Source organism: Centroberyx gerrardi, chromosome 22 (assembly GCF_048128805.1).
Source record: "Centroberyx gerrardi isolate f3 chromosome 22, fCenGer3.hap1.cur.20231027, whole genome shotgun sequence".
NCBI classification, from domain to species: Eukaryota; Metazoa; Chordata; class Actinopteri; order Beryciformes; family Berycidae; genus Centroberyx; species Centroberyx gerrardi.
Window position 1 is genome coordinate 2,749,538 of NC_136018.1, and position 19,659 is coordinate 2,769,196.

General features: G+C 42.6%; 1 protein-coding gene across 1 annotated transcript in view; it reads right to left on the reverse strand.

Moving 5' to 3' along the window:
• The window catches only part of LOC139911720 (vasoactive intestinal polypeptide receptor 2-like), a 35,985-nt gene extending 19,615 nt beyond the window's left edge, over positions 1 to 16,370 (reverse strand). The window contains exons 1-4 of the mRNA XM_078291525.1: positions 16,314 to 16,370; positions 10,071 to 10,170; positions 8,388 to 8,495; positions 4,252 to 4,349 (exon numbers count right to left, since the gene is read on the reverse strand). Coding sequence (XP_078147651.1) covers positions 4,252 to 4,349; positions 8,388 to 8,495; positions 10,071 to 10,170; positions 16,314 to 16,370 — 363 coding nt within the window. The remainder of the gene's footprint in view (positions 1 to 4,251; positions 4,350 to 8,387; positions 8,496 to 10,070; positions 10,171 to 16,313) is intronic.
• Positions 16,371 to 19,659: the final 3,289 nt, after the last annotated feature.

Sequence of the window (19,659 nt, forward strand, 5' to 3'; positions counted from 1 at the left end):
CGCATTAACTTTTGCTAGATAATGCAAGATAGAAACAGGATAGATGCGTTTCAGGAGGAACTGCCACTATGTAGAATGAGAAAACATGACTGGAAAAGAAAACAAAGTGAGAACAGAGAGTAGGAGGAGTGTGTGGCATGTAGTGCAACGCAGTGTGGACTCAATAATGGTTCCGGATATTCTCTTAAACCTGGATGTGACTCGCTTGTTTAATGCTCAGTATGAAGCCAACGGTCCTGGAATGCAGCCTGGACTATAAGCAATAACTTGGGCGGTCAAAATAAGCTCCAAGACTGACTGAGTCTTCCTAGTCGGGCATCTCACAGGACGCCCCAGGGCGACAGGAAGTTCCAAACACACACACACACATACATTGCATACACACATGTACACACACTCAAACACAGACGTCCACCAAGCAGAGACACTAAACAGACACACAACATGCAAAACGAGCCGCTACAGAGAGTGTAAGGCGTGTTCACCATCCTGAGGACGACCAGCTGGAGCGAGGGATACACACACACACACACACACACACACACACACACACACACACACACACACATTCTATAGCATGAGAAAAGACTTGATAGAAACAGTGGGAGTTGCCCTTTTCCCCCCAAACCACGTGCGACGGTCCCCGGGTCAAACGGTCAGCGGCGGCGCTCGGCTTCGTAATCCTCAGTGGAGTCGGCTGAAGGAAAAAAAAACTCTCCTTCAGTTTCCCTCGATGCTGCAGAGGAGAGGAGATACGGGAACAGACGAGGACGGATTACAGAGCGGAGAGTGCTAAGCGCGGGAATTGAACCCCATAACTCTGCGACATGAAGAGCTTAAGCTGCTGTCTCGCCGGCATCAGAAAAATACAAAAAATAAAAACCCTCAGCTCTTATCTTCTCAGAGAGGAAGATGGAAAAAAAAAAAACAGAATCCTGGAAACTGGTTGGGTGAATTTTGATTTTCTAATAATCCAATTCAGATCGGCCTGTTTTTGACATTGAGATGAAATCCCAAATGACATTTCTTTCAAAATGCTAATGAAAACAGAGAAAGTCTCCAGCAGTGTTGGGGTCGTTATTTATTACTCCAGGAGAAAAGTAACTAGTTACTCTGCTCATTACATTACTTTTGCGTTCCACCCTAAAACGACTTGTTTTATTGTCATTGTACAACGAAGTTGTGTTTGCAGCTTTGATGCATAACAAACTAAACAATAATAAACAAGTAATCTAAACAGTTAAATAAATAAAAACTGAGTGCAAAACACAGTGAGCAAAGTGCACCGCAGTTAATTTAAAAACTTAAAAGTAGTTAATTTAAAACTTGCGTAATTCTGATTATTTAAAACTTATAAATATTGTGGAGCTAAGCCACATTACCAGCAGATACAAAATCTTTCTTTTCTTATCTGGGTTTTTTTTCGCATGGTTTGGACCGTTTACTACACTGCACACATACTTGACTTTACTACAGACCGTTTGTTTCCATTCATTTCCTTACGGGACAAAAAATCAACTTGCTTGAGATAGATAATCCATCAGTGAAGATCCTGCCTGGTTTCTTTTTTTCACACCTTGATTTGAAAAGTGTGTCGGTCTTCTGGTGCGTTCGCATGCCGGCGGGAAGCTCCGACATCCGGGACCGCAGCGAGTATTTCCCACTTTGTCGGCTCATTCATGTGCGCTGTACTGGTAATTCCGATTATTTCCGACATGACTTGAAGGCAGCATAAGACGAGGTGGATCTTTCATAGATATTACACAAGTAAAGAGGTTAAAATGTAATGCAAGTAACAACCTATCTGCTAACCCTCACCCTGTGATTACTGAAACTGGAAGAGTAATGCCTTACTTTACACAGGTACAGGGAAAAGTAATGTGATTACAGTAACGCGCTTCCCAAAACACTGGACTGGTCCAGGAGGAGGAGGCCGAATGGATTAAATATTAATCCATGGACTGTATGGATAATCCTCAGTCTCAGTCTCTTTCTCCCATTCTGGTTCACTTGGAGACAAGATGACTCCATCATGAATGACCCCCACACACACACACACACACACACACACACACACACACACACTGTATATTGTATTACTTGTGAGGATCTTCATTATTTATTCCCTAATTTTAACCCTAAACCCAAATCTTAACCCCTTAAAGAAGTGAGGAGCAGCCAAATGTCCTCACTGTGGAGGATTGTTTCTCCATCTTTCCATCCTTGTGAGGACATTTGGCCTTCATGAGTACAGAAATACACACACATACACACACACACATACACACACACACACACACTGTCTCAGGCCATGATGAAGGAGAAGGCTGGTTTGATTTCATGGTGGTCCGGGTGTTTCTAGGAAGAGAGAGAGGAGCTGAACTCTGCTGGACGGGTCAGCTGGGGGTCAGAGATCTGTCAGCAGAAAACACTCCATCCTCTCTTTCCTCCTCTCCTCACCTCCTTTCCTCACCCCCTTTCCTCTCCTCTCCTCTCCTCCCTCAACTCAATTCATCTCTGTCTAACTCACATATGAGCAGATACACACACACACACACATCAACACTGACACGCTACACTCATATGAAATCAGCACTTTCCTTCATCACGGCCTATGTGTGTGTGCCTGTGTTTGTTTGTTTGTGTGTGTGTGTGTGTGTGTGCTCTTGTATTTCTATCCTTATGAGGTCCAAATGATCTGACAAGGACAAAAAGACTAGGAAAAAAGATAATTTTCTTTCTGGTCAATGTCAATCACCGCTATAAGTTGCTATTGTAGGGTTAGAGTGAGAATTAGGTTTAGGTTAAGGTAAGGATTGAAGGGTTAGGTATTAACGCCACGGGCATTAACGCCTAACCCTTAGGCATTATGACCAGGTCAACTAAGGTGAAGTTTAAACTATACAGTCAGTTAGAATAGTGGATCTGGAATTAAGTTGTGTATTACTTGCAATTTACAAATATAATAGTTTTTGTGCCGTAAAGCGATGCAGCAGATTTCCCTCCAGATCCACCAGGTGGAGAAACTATGGAGGATGAGTAGAGGCTGAGAGAGGCTGACAGGCTTACAGTAATTATACTAATGTCCCAAAATTAATGTGCTGATAATTTACTGATGTTAAAATGCTACATCACCTTTAAGCGAAGATATAAATCCATTTTATTCTGTTTTATTTTGAATGATTTATGCAGTGAAGACGGTCACTTCACTGGAATATTTACTGCAACTTGCACTAATGTCTTTCTATCTCACAAAAAAAACTCTCATTTTTAATAAGGATAGTATGCAGGTTCCCCACTACTTTCCATCCTCATATTAAACAAGATCTTTGCACCTAAAAGCACAACACACACATCAAACACACACACACACACACACATAGTTTCGTTCTACTCAGCAGCTACTCGGTGAACACACAGCTGAGTTTGAGATCAGTTGGTAAATGATGGGATTTGCAGAACATGATGCCAATCCTTTTGAGGTCACACACAGTGGCACAGACAGTATTCATTCATTCAGAACCAGCAATGCGCGCACACACACACACACACACACACACACACACACACACACACAATGGATGAAAGCCAACGACGCGACTTAGAACCACTGTCCTACTTAGAACTGTCCTTTCTTTGTAATGACTAAACCCCCCCATCTCTACACACACACACACACACACACACACACATACAGTAAACAAACCGACATATCTTCATACAGAAACACCAAAACACACACACACTGCAGTGCACAGGAGTCTGCACACACGAATTTCACTCGCTTTTATACTCGCTGTAATAGTGATGTGACAATAAAACTTGAAACTTGAAACTTGAAACTTGAAACTTGAAACACAAGCACACACACACACACAAAACAGAATTTCATATGTGTTAAAGATAGCGGATGTCGTCCATAACATGCGTACACTCACATCACAGCAAAGTCCCCATGAAACGAACTCCCGTTACTTTCACTCCCTGGAAAACACAGTATCTGTCATGGTGACATCACGCTGCACCAGGAGGCGTAAATATCCATTTCTAACCAATAAAACCATCAGATTTCTCTCCCTGTCTCATATTCCATTGGTTTACACTTCTGAATGATCCCTCGCTGCGTTATGTCCCGCCCCCAACATCCTGTTTCAACAGGAAAACGCATCAAATCCAGGAAGTAAAGACGGCGTTTCATGCAGTCTTTAAGTGTCGCACGCAGAACAGAAAGCGATCAGAAGCTGAACGCACCTCGTTGGGTTCGTCTGAGTCGTCCGACCAGCAGGCGGAGTAGATGCTGGGGTAGACGAGCGTCCAGCCGCCCTCCGTACAGTTTCTACTGATGTTACCTGAGGGGGGGGGGGGGGGGGAGAGGGGGGGAGAGACAGAGGGAGAGAGAGGGGGGGAGATGGAGAGAGAGAGAGAGAGAGGGGGAGAGTGAGATAGAGAGAGAGGGAGAGGGAGAGAGAGGGGGGGAGAGAGAGGGAGAGAGAGAGAGAGGGGGGAGAGGGAGAGAGAGAGAGAGGGGGGGGTGGGAGAGGGAGAGAGGGAGAGAGATGGGGAGAGAGAGAGGGGGGAGACAGAGAGAGAGAGGGGGGGGGAGATGGAGAGAGAGGGGGGAGAGGGAGAGAGAGAGAGAGAGAGGGAGAGGGAGAGGGGGAGAGAGAGGGAGAGGGAGAGAGGGAGAGGGGGAGAGAGAAAGAGAGAGAGAGGGGGAGAGAGAGGGAGAGAGAGAGAGGGGGGAGAGAGGGGGAGACGGAGAGAAAGAGAGAGAGAGGGGGAGAGAGAGAGGGAGAGAGAGAGAGAGGGGGGGGACAGAGAGAGAGAGAGGGGGGCGAGATGGAGAAAGAGAGAGAGAGAGAGAGAGAGAGAGACAATAAAGATAAATAAAAACTGAAACATGACACCCAGGGATGTGCTGGAAGGTAAATCCTCCAGACTCAGAAACACACTCAGTAGGTTACAGACACTGTGATGTTTGAATAAATAAAAATATACTCAGGATATTCCTCGCCAGTCACGAAGAAACACAGAAGAAAAAATAAAGGCGAGAATTCCCCAAAGAAAAACCGTCTGCAGGTACAAAAATGTAAAAAGCCTTTATTACAATGGCTACACATATATCGACCAAGAACTGTCAAAGTGCTGTAATGTTTGTATTTTCAAAATCGAATTACATGTTAGGTTCATCCATACATATTGCATGAATGAACTCATCAATTCCAATTCAGCTGAGGAACTGAAATTGGAATTTGAAAAAGAATCCTACCACATATCTAAGATTACACCTATAGTGTTATATATGATCAATACTGAATATCATAAGATGTTAAAGGGACCTTTCAGTATTTGATGCAGAACATGTAATGTGTAATCCATACATTATGATTGAATGTGTTTGATTTGTTGAGCTGTCTTTTATTTGATTCATAATGTTTTGATTTATAATGTTTAGCGAGTCGAGACAAACTCTCTTAGAAGTGGAATTTAATGGAATTTAATGGAATTTAATGGAATTTTATGGAATTTTATGGAATTTTATGGAATTTTATGGAATTCGATTCTGTTTCCTGTCGTTTAATTCAATTCACATTGTGTTTCCTTCCAGCTGGGAGACTTTCACACTCACACTGCAGGAGCTGAGCTGGAGTTTAACATGCAGTCTCACTTCATTTAATGGGCTACAGAGAGACACTTTATATTCTTCTTTAATAGACTTCAATCACTTGATCTGAGTCGACCTTTCCTCCGGTGTGTTCGGTGTTTGCAGCCTCCTCTCTAACTGGCCCCGCCCCCCCCCCCCCTGCTCCCCTCTGTGGTCGCGGTGGGAGCGGGTTCAGCCGGGCCGCTGACAGATGCTGTTAGGGAAATCATGTAGAAAGTCGGCCGGCCCAGATGTTCCCAGCTGCCCGTGGATAATTACACTCATTAACACCAAGGCCGAGCGGGGCAGGAAGGCGCTGCATGGCAAGAGGGAGGGGGGAGAGAGAGAGAGAAATGGCGAGGGAGGACGGGGTGGGAGGGAGGGAGGAAGCGAGAAGGAAAGAGAGAAAAGCAGAGATGGAGAATGTGGAGATGGGACGGCAAGACGGGACGGGACAGAGGAAGGAACATAAGAGAAAGAAAGATGCAGGAAGAGTGGAAGGAGGGGAAGGAATAGAGAAAGAGAGAGAGAAATGGCGAGGGAGGACGGGGTGGGAGGGAGGGAGGAAGCGAGAAAGAAAGAGAGAAAAGCAGAGATGGAGAATGTGGAGATGGGACGGCAAGATGGGACGGGACAGAGGAAGGAACATAAAAGAAAGAAAGAAAGATGCAGGAAGAGTGGAAGGAGGGGAAGGAATAGAGAAAGAGAGAGAAATGGCGAGGGAGGACGGGGTGGGAGGGAGGGAGGAAGCGAGAAGGAAAGAGATGGGACGGCAAGATGGGACGGGACAGAGGAAGGAACATAAAAGAAAGAAAGATGCAGGAAGAGTGGAAGGAGGGGAAGGAATAGAGAAAGAGAGAGAGAGAGAGAGGAAGCGACAGAAGTTTCCCATCCAGCTGTCAAGCGAATTTTTACGCAAACTTTTGAAATGTCGCAGTAAATAAAATTCTAATTAGGTGGGTTTCTATCAGCTGGGTGGAAACAAATAAAATAAACGAATAAGGAAGAGAGAGAGAGAGAGAGAGAGAGGGAGAGAGAGAGAGAAAGAGAGAGAGAGAGTGAGAGATAGAGAGAGGGGGAGAGACAGAGAGAGAGAGTGAGAGATAGAGAGAGGGGGAGAGACAGAGAGAGAGAGTGAGAGAGAGAGAGAGAGAGGGAGAGACAGAGAGAGAGAGAGACAGAGAGGGAGAGACAGAGAGAGAGAGAGAGAGAGACAGAGAGAGAGAGAGAGAGAGGGGTGGTCGAGGGAGAAGAGGCAAACAACCGCGGGGTCAGAGCAGGGGCTGATGGGAGAGGAAAGGGAAGCAGACTGATGGAGGAAAGAGAGAAGAGGAGGAAGGACGAGGGATGAAAGACGCTGAAGTACCTCAGTGAGAGGAAGGAGAGGATCAAAGGCAGAGGGAAGAAGCTGATCGACATGATGGATGAGGCAGAATGAGTTCAGTGAGAGATGCGAGTTTGTAAAATGAGGTGTGAAATGACCGGCTGGAGGGAAGCGGGCGGCCGGGTGGAAGAGACAAGATGGCGGCGTGGCGGTGAATTATGGGTTACTGCCCGATTTTGAACAATTGGATTATTCACTTGAGACTATTTTGTGCATTTACACAACAAAATCTGGGTGGAAATGCCCTTGAGCAAGGCATTTCACCCCCAATTACTCCAGTGGAGGTAAAAAAAACAAAAAAACAGTTAGGAATCCCACAATGGCCCTGATGTGAAATTCCCAAACGTTTCCATGACTTTCCATAACTAAGTCGGAGCGCTTCCATGACGTAAAATTTCTATTCCTTCCTGGTTTGTTAATGATGTTTTTCAGTTTGGTTTCCACTCCAAAACCATCTGCTGCAATGAATATGTGAAACAAGTTGTAAGACATATTCTGCTGAATTCCTGTAAAGTGACGCATTTGTAAAATTCTTTGATATTCCCCGACTTCTCCAGCAGAATTTCTCAAATTCCCTGACTTTCCCTGTCTGGAGTAAAACCACCTCTCAAAAATTTGCTGATATTCCGGAAATTCCCTGACCAGTAGGAAACCTGAACAGCGGCAGATGAATGTGTAGAACTTTGCTCGAGTCCCAAGTCAGTCTCAAGTCAAGTCCCAAGTCTAAATGTAGATTACCAAGTCAAGTCCATGTCATTAATGTCAAGTCTCAAGTCTAAATATAGAACAGCAAGTCAAGTCAGAACAAATCAAGAGTCCAGTATCAATTTAATATCTTAAAGAAAACTAAATATCTAGGACTTTTCAATGCAATATGGTTTTAATAGGATAAAAACTTGGTAAGAGCATCATGAGTTTGATTTCTATAATCAGTTTCAACTTCAATAAATTCAATCATTCCATACAAATTCAGAAAACAGAATTTAAATTCAGTCGTCCGCTGGAACAAATCTCATCACTTTCAATCTAAGTCATTTACACAAACACAAGATCTCAAGTCAAGACTTTAGAAACCTTTTCAAGTCATCAAAGTACAAGTCAGAGTCAAGTCCCAAGTCACCAGAACCCAAGTCAAGTCAAGTCTCAAGTCTTCTCTTCATGCATCAAGTCAAGTCTCAAGCAACTAAACCTGTGACTCGAGTCAAAGTCACGTGACTCGAGTCCCCACCTCTGTCTGGAACAATTCGAATGTGAAGCAGGGCGGTGCTGACACAGAGCATGTGCGCTCTGTCGACGCTCGCTGGTTAAATAAAGGTTTGAAGAACAGAGCGAGGAGGAAGTGTGCGGCGGCTGGCTCACCGTTTTTTCCAAACAAGTGCAGGAGAGCCGAGGGGCAGGAGAGGGTCACCACCTCCCCGACCGCCGCGTCCTGCCAGCACGAGATGTTGTCCCACACGCCGCGACAGCCTGGACACACACACACACACACACACACACATGCATATAAGTATAAATCATGCTTATACCTTCCGTTGGGTGAGCTCCTACTTTGCTACTAGCATGATAGACAGCCACGCTACAAATCAAGCTAACGTACAAACACACTTTTAATTTGGCTTTAAAGGAAAAAATCCACCATAAAACAGCTATTGGGGATGTATGCTGCATTTTTGTATTTTATTTTTCTATCTAAAACATCAGCGGTAAACGTCAGGTTTTGGTGTCAGTCCCTCAGAATCAAAGAGCGAGGGCTTCTTTCTAGAGCCGCCATTTTGCACCGAGAGACGTTCAACAATCACACAGGGAGAAACCCATCGTAGAAGAGGAGAGAGACCAGTTTCTCCACCACAGGAGCAGGAGAGAGACCAGAATGCACTGCAGGAGCAGGAGAGAGACCAGAATGCACTGCAGCAGAGAGACAGGTTGGGGTTTGGGTAAGGGGGGCGACTCTCACTTTTTCTTGACTGGAAAAACTCTCGGTCTGCCACCTACATGTGAAACCCACAGCTGAAAGCAACTTGACGCCCCTTCTCTCGGGGGTTGTCGAAAGGCATTCTGGGAAATGTAGGAAATCACTAACTGCAGTAGAAGCAGACGAGGCAGGTCGAGGGAAAGTGGGTTCACCAAAAAAGTAAATTACAACACTTCATCACTAAATAACTGGAATGTGTTGAACTGTTTGATGAAGGTGGATTTTTCCTTTAAGACAATTTCTGTGAGTTGAACACACTTCCTCAATTCTGTGACACCAGTACATACGCACACACACACACACACACACACACACACACACACACTCAGATATGTCTATACAAAGGCGTGGGAAAGAACACAATGTCCACAAGCTGCAAACCATACAGACAAAAGCCCTTCCCTCTTTTATCACTGCAGCTAAACACTTGAACACACAAGATCCTCAGTGTGTGTGTGTGTGTGTGTGTGTGTGTGTGTGTGTGTGCATGCTCGCCTCTGTCTTTCCTGCCTTCTCCATGACCCAAAAGCAGGAGTAGCCGGCCAGAGAGGTAAATAAATGATTGATAGTGAAAGTGTTGCAACACGGCCTGAAACAGCATGCAGACACACACCCCGCTTTTCAAATAGCACAGTCACACACACACACACACACACACACACACACACATATGCACACACACACTTAAATTCTTAAGTGTGAGTTTTAGCTTCTGCACATGCCTAAAGTGTTAGTCACTGTAGAAGTCTCTCCATCCTGCATCCATTCTGCATTAGTACTAAAGGATTTTCCAAACAATTCCTCTGCGTGTGTGTGTGTGTGTGTGTGTGTGTGTGGGTATGACTTAAGTCACTTTCAGGGACACACATCAGACTTAAGACCAGTTGATTGGGGACGGCTTGTGCAATTGGGGACAAAAGCCGTGTCCCCAATTGATAAAAAGCTGATTTTTGGGTCAGTGGTTAAGGTTAGGGTTAGGGTAAGTCTCCAGGAAATGAATGTAAGTCTATGTAAATACCCCAAAAGTGACTTAAGTAAGACTGTGTGTGTGTGTGTGTGTGTGTGTGTACCTGCACTGTACAGTGGCTGTTGCTGCAGTTGTGTGTGACACTGTTGCTCGGCTCTCTGCATCTCCCAGTGGAACTGACAGACGGGAATCCTTCCATCGACCTGCAGACAGGAAGCAGGAAGTAAACCAGCAGGAAATGAACATCATCTTCAGCAGTAACGAACAAACCGCGTCGATCCGCTGACCAGAGTTCAGCAGCAGGTTCCCTTTTGTTGGCTGTCCTGTGTCTGGTCTACATGCTGTTTGATAAACGTGCTTCAGTCTGGAATATTTTGTTTGATTTCATGACAAAAGTTCATATTTTACTAATCTACACTTTAACAATAACGCCACATACACATTTAGATAAGACCTTAACTAAACCCAAGTATGTTCTGTTGTAGCGGTGAACTTTGTAAATATATATTTTTTAAAGCAGCTGAAACTCCGCTAGCATCTAATGCTAACTATCTAACGCAACTAGCTTACACTGTAACGCTCAAGAAAAAAAAGTTGCACAGTGAGGAAAGATTGTCCCTTAATTTTTTGCTATAAGAGTATTCTAATTATTATTATTTTGTTGTAAATGGATGGCTACCTGACTGTTGTGATGTTAAATACTGTATGTTAGCTACAATAATTAGGCTAAGCTACGCTAGGTTAAGCTAGCTGGCTGGTTGCCTAGTTGCCATGGTTACAGGCATAGACAAATGTTGTTCACTCCGCTGCCTTATGGGTGGGCCGTGATTTTCCAGTCAAGTCAAATCATTCAATTATCCGATCATTAGCCTACACTCCCCAGTTGGGTATAGAGCTGGGACGTCCGGTTCCAGAAGTAAACTTCCCATTCAGTTTTCCATAGTGAAGTATTATCAGCTTTGGTTTTAAGGTACCATGAGCCAGCAGATTGTGAAACAACCAAATATGTTCCTGTTAAATTTATCAGTCAATCTGATTTCTACTTTTGTTTATTAAGAAATCATGTTTTATTCCTGAGTTCCTTGTGAAACACTATGCTTTAGCGAGTTCCCACCAATCAGAGACTTCGCTGTTACCATAGAAACACTGTGTCAGACCAGCCAGACCGGAGCGAAGTCACGCAAGTCGGCTAGCAACCTGGTATAGTCTTACTGTCAGACATGATGCCAGTTTTTAGGGATATGGGGGAAAAATCATTACCAATCAATAATAACAATTATATTATTATATGATTTAGAGTCAAAAATGAAGGAAAGGAAATTTATGACACTTGCACTGCTCTGTGGAATGTGTAGTTCATTCCCTCTTAAAAACATTATGTACACAGTCTTGCACCCTTGCATTTTTCTAGTTTTTCATACATATATTTTTCTGAATCTGCTGTTATAAGCTCATGATTCAAATCGCAGCTGATTGGTTCATTTCAAAGCTTAAAAAAACTCTTTATATCATGATTTTCGGGGATATGCGTATGGAGAAAACGAATGGGAAATGTACTAGTGGAACCAGTGAGAAAGGGGAACGAGCGTGTTTCAGCTCTTACTGTATACCGTCAACTCTTCACCTCTCCACCTCGCTTCGGCACGCCAACACCTCCCCCGTTCTCCTCCCAAATCACACCCCCACACCCCCCCCCACACACACCCTCGGGGAACACCACCCGCTCTCCTCTGGTAGTAAATCCAGTCCGGTCTGGGGGCGTCGATCGCAGCTCAAACTTGAACCGGATCCAAAAGGCTGATTTCATCGCGTCAGAGATGTTACACAAGCCGTTCCATTTCACTGCACCTTACTGCTTACTGTTCCTCTAGCTCTTTTTCCAGCCTTACATATCAAACCTGAGTACTGTAAGTGGATAAGTGGACAGTCGGTGTCATGGTACGGCTGATGGTAACCAAGGGCCAGACTCAAACAATATGTAAATAAAGGCCAACAGGAACAATCCACACATTGGGAAATACACTCAAACAATATTACTCAGAGTGTCAACTTGACTGTGCTGATATACTGTGTGCGTATGTGTGTGTGTGTCTATGTGTGTGTGTGTGTGTGTGAGAGTAGCTGGGAGGTCTGTTTACACTGGGATATACTGCCTCTCTCAGCAGCATTTCAAACCTGTCACTGTGTTTATACTTCATAGTCACACACACACACACACACACACTTATATATGCATGCACATATGCATACACACACACTTCTCAGACCTTTGTTACTTCCCCTTGGGAGTCATCCATCCACTGATCCGTCATTTGCGTCCAAACAACCAATCAACCTGTCACCTCTTCACTGCGAACCAATCAAGCATCACTTATCGCTTCGGTCAACCAATGGTTAAAGAGAATGGATTTTAAAACATCATCTCACCGGTGGATACAATATGCAAAATATCACTCAGTGGTTCTCAAAGGAATTGTTCATCCCAAAAAGCAAATTCAGTCATGATCTATTTAACTCCACTGCAGTTTGTACAAAAAACAAACACACAGTGAGTATTAGATCCATCTCACTCTTCTCCTAAATTATTGAAGTTAACAGGCCATCTGTTTACAGCTCCTAAAAAAACATAAAATGTCCATTATAGTTCTCCAAAGAGCTCATGCAGCATAATCCAAGTGTTTTGTAGCCAAACGATCACAATGTGGGTCAAAAATTCCAATATTTACCTCATTACCTCCTGTATTTTCCATGCTGACAACGCTCCGGCTGCACTGGCAGAAGACCGAAATAACCCAGTACCAAGTAGTATCGAAACTTCTCCAGTCAAACGATACCTGCTTTCGATACTTTTTGTACACAGATCTAGAAAAAAATGACTATTTGTATGGTTTTGCTCGCAGCCAATCACCACAAGCGTTCTTGGATTTAATGCGACGTGTGATTGGCCCACTACCGCAGCAGCTACAACCCATACAGTCTGTGGTGAAGTCGAGCGTGGTGTGTGTGGTATCGGTATCACTTTAAGGGTACTGGTATTGGTACTGGTATCGTCATTTTTTAAACGATACCCAGCCCTATTGCTAAGCCAATCGTTTGGCTACAAAACACTTTGATTGTGCTGCATGAGCTGCATGAGTAATTTGATGGACATTTTATCCTTCAATAGTTTGGGAGGCTGAGATGGAGCGAACCTGCTGTGTGTTCCTACCGACTTCAACAGAGTTTTGACTGAATTTTCATTTTAGGGTGAACTATTCCTTTAGTCTTTTCAGCTGCAGGCCCCCAAAAACAAAGCAATGCCCTCATGTGCCACCAAATGATGATTTTTATTTTCCCTTCTCAGGCTGTTTTACTTGATTAACTACTGGAAGAAGCCTGGAGGCTGCAAATATTGATAGTTTCAGAAGAAAAAGCCATTTATCACAAAGACATCATGCTAATACATTTGTGTATTAGAAATATTTTTTTCCAGGTTCCATAAATTGTCCCTCTTGGAAGGCTCCAGGTTGGGAAACACTGATGTAGAGTCTTGTGCTCTTTTATGGTAACTCATTAGTAGCTGCTGCCACTGATTTTGATTAATAAGTCTGTCCTGTGTCCATTACTGCTTCTCATAACAAAACTATAAATAGAAAGTAGCAAAGGGCAAAGATTAAACCTTCTGAACTTATTTAATCCACTGCTGTCTAACAACAAGCGGTTGGACAACAACATAATCTCTCTGTGATCTAATGAGGTCTAATACCATACACATACACACAGTCCACACACACACACACACACACACACACACAAACAAACACACATACACACACACAAAATACACATGCACACACACATACAAACACTCATATTCACATAAAATGTCCATGGATTCGTCCATTACAAGGTAGAGGATGAAACAGAATCGCAATATTCTGGATTAAAGAAAACAAATGAACGTTCTTTCCCAGTTTCTAATCAAGACTAGACCAGACCGGACTAATCCAGACCGGACTAATCCAGACCGGACCAGACCAGACTAATCCAGACCGGACCAGACAGGACCCAGATGGACGCCACCTGACCTGCTGCGCTCTCCTCCCCGACTCCAAAACCACCTGCATCTCTGTACCAAAGAGTCAGAGTCACTTTATTCACCAAGAACAATAAATCTACTGGAATTTTCCTTGGTGACCGAAATATTGTAAACAAAGCAGTGAAATACTGTAAATAAACGCATATTAAGGTCCGAAATTAACAGCCGCCAAGCGCTAATGCTGGCCGCAAACCTTTTGAGACAATAACAGTTAAATATCTCGGTTATATACAGTCTTTGTTCTTTGACTGTTCTCAAATAATTTTGTCCCTGCTGGCCACCGTACACTCTCTCTGACCGTGAGCCAATCAAATCAAAGCAAGACAACGGCTCTGTATCAAACAAGTTCCTGATTGGCTAAACTGGTAACATCTAAACTCTACTCTAGCCTAATGTGAGTTGAAACTTAACATTATAAGGTATTTAACATTATATTTATGTGGCGAGTCACTTCATGAAGAATTACAAACTTGATCCGTTGTTTAACTTTTTGATTAAGTTGTAAATTAACACACAGAACCTGATTCTATACACACAGTAGGACTGAAAATGGGTCGGGTGACATATTTATTATTTTGGCTGATAAAAGGTGTTATTGGCAGGTAAATGTTTTTAGTTTACTAGGCAGTAACACTGGTAAATATTGGACTGTAGGCAGTGGTGAAAGAAGTACTCAGATCTTTTACTTAAGTAAAAGTAGAAATACCACAGTATAAAAATACTCACAAGTAACAAGTAAAAGTCCTGCATTCAAAATGTTATTTAAGTAAAAGTACAAAAGTATTAGCATCAAAATGTACTTAAAGCAACAAAACTAAAAGTACTCATTATGCAGAATGGCCCATTTCAGAATAATACAGTATATATTATATTATTGAATTATAATTATTGATGCATTAATGTGTAAGCATCACTTTAATGTTGCAGCTGGAAAAGGTGGGGCTGATTTCCACTACTTTATATACTGCTGGGTAGTTTACAGTAATCTATAATCATACATCACAATTGTATGATTGTATTGTATTGTATATGTACATTAGTTGATTATATTTTGTATTAATAATCTGAATCTGCAAAGTAACTAGTAACTTAAGTTATCAAATAAAGGTAGTGGAGTAAAAAGTACAATATTTCCCTCTGAAATGTAGTGGAGTAGAAGTATAAAATAGCATAAAATATAGCATATAGCATAAAATGGTAATACTCAAGTAAAGTACAAGTACCTCAAAATTGTACTTAAGTACAGTATTCGAGTAAATGTACTTAGTTACTTTCCACCTCTGGACTTTGGGCTCGCAGTGGAATTGTTTGGCTACAAAACACTTTAATTTTGCTGCATGAGCTGTTTGGAGAAATGTGATTTTATTTTTTAAATGGCATTTTATCCTTCAAAGGTTTGGGAGGAGGATGAGATGGAGCTACAGGGTGAACTGCTGAGTGTTTGGTGGTTCTACCAACTTCAATGACATGGGGATGAGCAGATAATCACTAGCACTCCCACACTTTGTATTTATAATATTTAATACTCCTTTATAATATTTAATACTCTTGTTCTTACTGTCCATATTGCCCATCTTTACTGGCTCTTTTGCTATTTTTGCCCTTATTTGTGACTCTTTTTAACATTTAAAGTCGAGCTGAAACGGCATTTCAAGAGTAACTTCCGTATCGTGACGTATTTCCGAGTGAAACAGGAAAGACAGGCGGGACGTAACGTTGGGAGGAATTTGATTTGAACGTTGAAAAGTGGGCGTGTCATAACACCCGAAGACACACCGAAGTACCGTGCTGTTGCTAGCTAGCTAACTAATGAATCTTAGCCTCTTAGCTCTGTGCGCTAAAAGTTGAAGATTGATTGATGGGTGGATGTCATGATATTATTGGTTGAAATTGGTTGAGTCATGCTTACGTAAGCACACGGCATATTTTGTTTTACAGGAAGAAAACGTGATTGAATTTTGATATAAGAATACAAAGAAATTGATTTTTTATATATTTTTTTGGTATATATTGTTAAATAGGTGCACAATATGACCGGGGATGTGATCTAAAAGGGTTAAAAAGGCATTTTTCATTTCATCTCGACTTTAATATTTGATTTTTTTATTTTTTTTATTTTTCTGATGCCTACTACGTAGTTGTTGCTTGCCTTGTCCTAAGAATTTCATTGTTCAGAATGACCTTGTGTTATACTGTGCATTTGATAAATAAAACACTTTGACTTTGACTTTGAATGTTCATTTTGGGGTGAACTACTCCTTTAGTTACAAACCCTTGGCAGGTGAGCCAAGAAGATAGTTTCAGATGCTGATGCATACGGTTCATGGTGCAGGACAACAGGACCTCACATTCAGAGAGGGAACAGTTCAGGACATACAACACACAGCAGACTATACATATCACTCTATATAAATACATGCAGTCACTATAAGCGTCCAAAGTGAGAGTTAAGTACGGGTGCTGAGGTCAGGAATCAGGAATCAGGAATCAGGTCCGTAGCTTCTCAAGGTTTTCCCAGGCAGAAAAGGGTCTGCGGTCCTGGTGGGACAGCAGCGGTCGGGACACTCCTAACGCTCCCATTGTCCTCTAATAATAGTCATGGCCACTGCTGTCGTAACGCAGCAGAGCCTCTCCTCATCGTCTCCTCTCCTTGCTCTTTTCATTTTTGCTGTCCTCTCTCTTTCCGTAAATGAAGGAGAATACTGGTGTCATTTAGAGTTAAAGCCCATTTACTGTCTAGTTTACATTTCCCCCAATCATTCTGCAATACATGTTGTATGTAATTAGATTTTTAGCCCCATGACAGCAGGGGCTCTACGGATCGCAATGTCATTCGGTCAGTCTTTCGGTCGGTCTGTCAGTCGCTCTGTTCAACACTTTTGGTCACGTGACAGTGTGCTGCAGGGAGTTAGACTGCAGACTCTCAGTCGGGTTCAGCCTGAGTTTGATTCCTGGCAGAGACGCCTGTTATATAATGTAACTGTATTTTCTAGTAACGTCCAAGTGCCACAAGACGGCTCGGCCGGCGGAAGTCTCTGGAGCGTGCCGTCGTCGATTACCGTAATTATCGTAATGCATTGCAGTAACAAAAAAACGTCTAACGAACCCCAACAGAAGCAGATCAGAAAACAAGGAGGCTTCGTACTAAAATATGAGCAAATATACTTATCAAACAGAGGGAATTAGTAATAAAGGCCTGTCTCTAATACAAGCCTGCTTCCAATAAAGGCCTGGTACCCTCTGCAGTTGAGGTAAATAAAGGCCCGGGCCAATATTAGAGGATTTACGGTACTCGTTTTTCAAGTTCTTTCCGGTCTTGTGAAGCCGCATACGTCGACCGTCTACTCCTCCCAAACAGAAAAACGTTTGGGAGTCTGCCGCCTCCTGTAGCATGAGAGTTGGAAACAGTGGAGCCAGGTTGTCCGTCTAACTCGAAGAATACGCAGAAAATGCGAACAAAACCAGAATGAAATGACGAGCGTAAACGGATCCAAAGACTCTTAACTCTCTGAGCGTCGGGTAGTTTTACACAGAGGTTGGAGCAAATTGTAGTAATTTTAGGTTTCACTTTCATTTTGACAAACTACAGTCTTCCACAAACTTAAGTGTGACCAATTCCCTCCCCTCTCTCAAACCAACCAATCACAACAAGCCATTTGCCTTCGACGCAGCCAATCCCAGTCGAAACTGGTGGATTGGCAGCTGAACATGACGGGACAGTTTGCACCAGACAGACTTACAGAAGCAGCCACTGTAAAGCAGCTCGGTTAAAAATTACACTGGAGGTGGTGAGCTCACTGATTGACGCTTTTACAGCCATTTAATTGCATTGCACCCACTCAACTGAAACTTCAGTCACCCCCCCCCCCCACCCCCCCTCCCTCTCACACACACACACACACACACACACACACACACGTTTATGGCCTCCTGCCGTCCACATACAAAGCAGAAGGACTCATTTCTGCAAAGGTTTGTAGGTCAAAGCAGAATACAGAAGTCAGTAACCTATACCAACAATTTATACACACACTTAGAATTGGTGGCTAACACACACACACACACACATGCACACACACAGCTGACCTATTTCTTTCTTGATTATGAAACAGGGTGAGTCTGGTATTGTGAAATGTATTTGTCTTGCGCAGCAGATAGAAAGAAAGGAGGAGAGGTGTTTTTTCAGGCAGCAAGTTCACCAAAAAGAAACTTCCAGAAACTTAACGGCACTAATGGAAACAATATAGGAACGGTTACAGAAGTACGAACACTAAGACAGTAGTACATCATGATAAAAGTCAAGTAATATAAGACGGGTACAGACGTAAGAACAGTGAAATAATATTATGATACTAAAAAAAAACATAACACTGTTACAGAGATTTTAGAGCAATTGAATGATGAGCTGCAGGGACGGATGTTTGCCCCAAAATTGTTCTGTGCCCTGGTTTGGAAAACGACTCTTCAAGCGAACAAAGATGTTAAAGTGCCAGGATGCCTTTGGGAAACCGCGCCCCGTCCAGCCTCGAGCCTCGGCCTTTTCTCAAAGCTTTCCCCCCTGAATCAAACCCACTTCTCCTCTCTCTGCTTCCTCTTGTTTGCTGCTCAGCCTCACGTTTAAACAAAAATACCTTTCTCCATTTCTCCCTTCTATCTTATCTCCTTGGCTATCCATCCATCGTTCAAGGGTCAGGACAATATTTTGCTCTCAAGTGGGTGTGACCTCTGACCCTTGACCCCCCCTGTAATAATGGCGATCGAGGAGCTGAAGCTTACTCACTGTAAGTTGTTCTGGATAAGAGCTAAATGCCAACATGAACATGAATGTGTCACATATCTTAAATATAGAGAATATTCTATAAGTTGCCATGATGGTCGTTGCTGTAACTGAGTAGCTTTTTGTGTACTTTTATGTTTTTAAGGTAAGATTGCACTTTATTGATTGAGAATGTTTGGAGTCAGTAATTTTACTTTTACTTCAGTATATTTTGATTTAAGGATTATATGCTTCACTAGATTTTAAATTGCATCCATTACAGAATACAATAATATTAAATACTTACATTTATCCATTATGTATGTATGAGTTCAGGCTCATGATAGTAACTGCTGACATTTTTTTCAACACTCGATTCACAGTTTTAATAGCTTGAGACTTGACTTGCTGCATGAAGAGAAGACTTGAGACTTGACTTGACTTGGGTTCTGGTGACTTGGGACTTGACTCTGACTTGTACTTTGATGACTTGAAAAGGTTTCTAAAGTCTTGACTTGAGATCTTGTGTTTGTGTAAATGACTTAGATTGAAAGTGATGAGATTTGTTCCAGCGGACGACTGAATTTAAATTCTGTTTTCTGAATTTGTATGGAATGATTGAATTTATTGAAGTTGAAACTGATTATAGAAATCAAACTCATGATGCTCTTACCAAGTTTTTATCCTATTAAAACCATATTGCATTGAAAAGTCCTAGATATTTAGTTTTCTTTAAGATATTAAATTGATACTGGACTCTTGATTTGTTCTGACTTGACTTGCTGTTCTACATTTAGACTTGAGACTTGACTTGAGACTGACTGGGGACTCGAGCAAAGTGCACTTGATCACACCTCT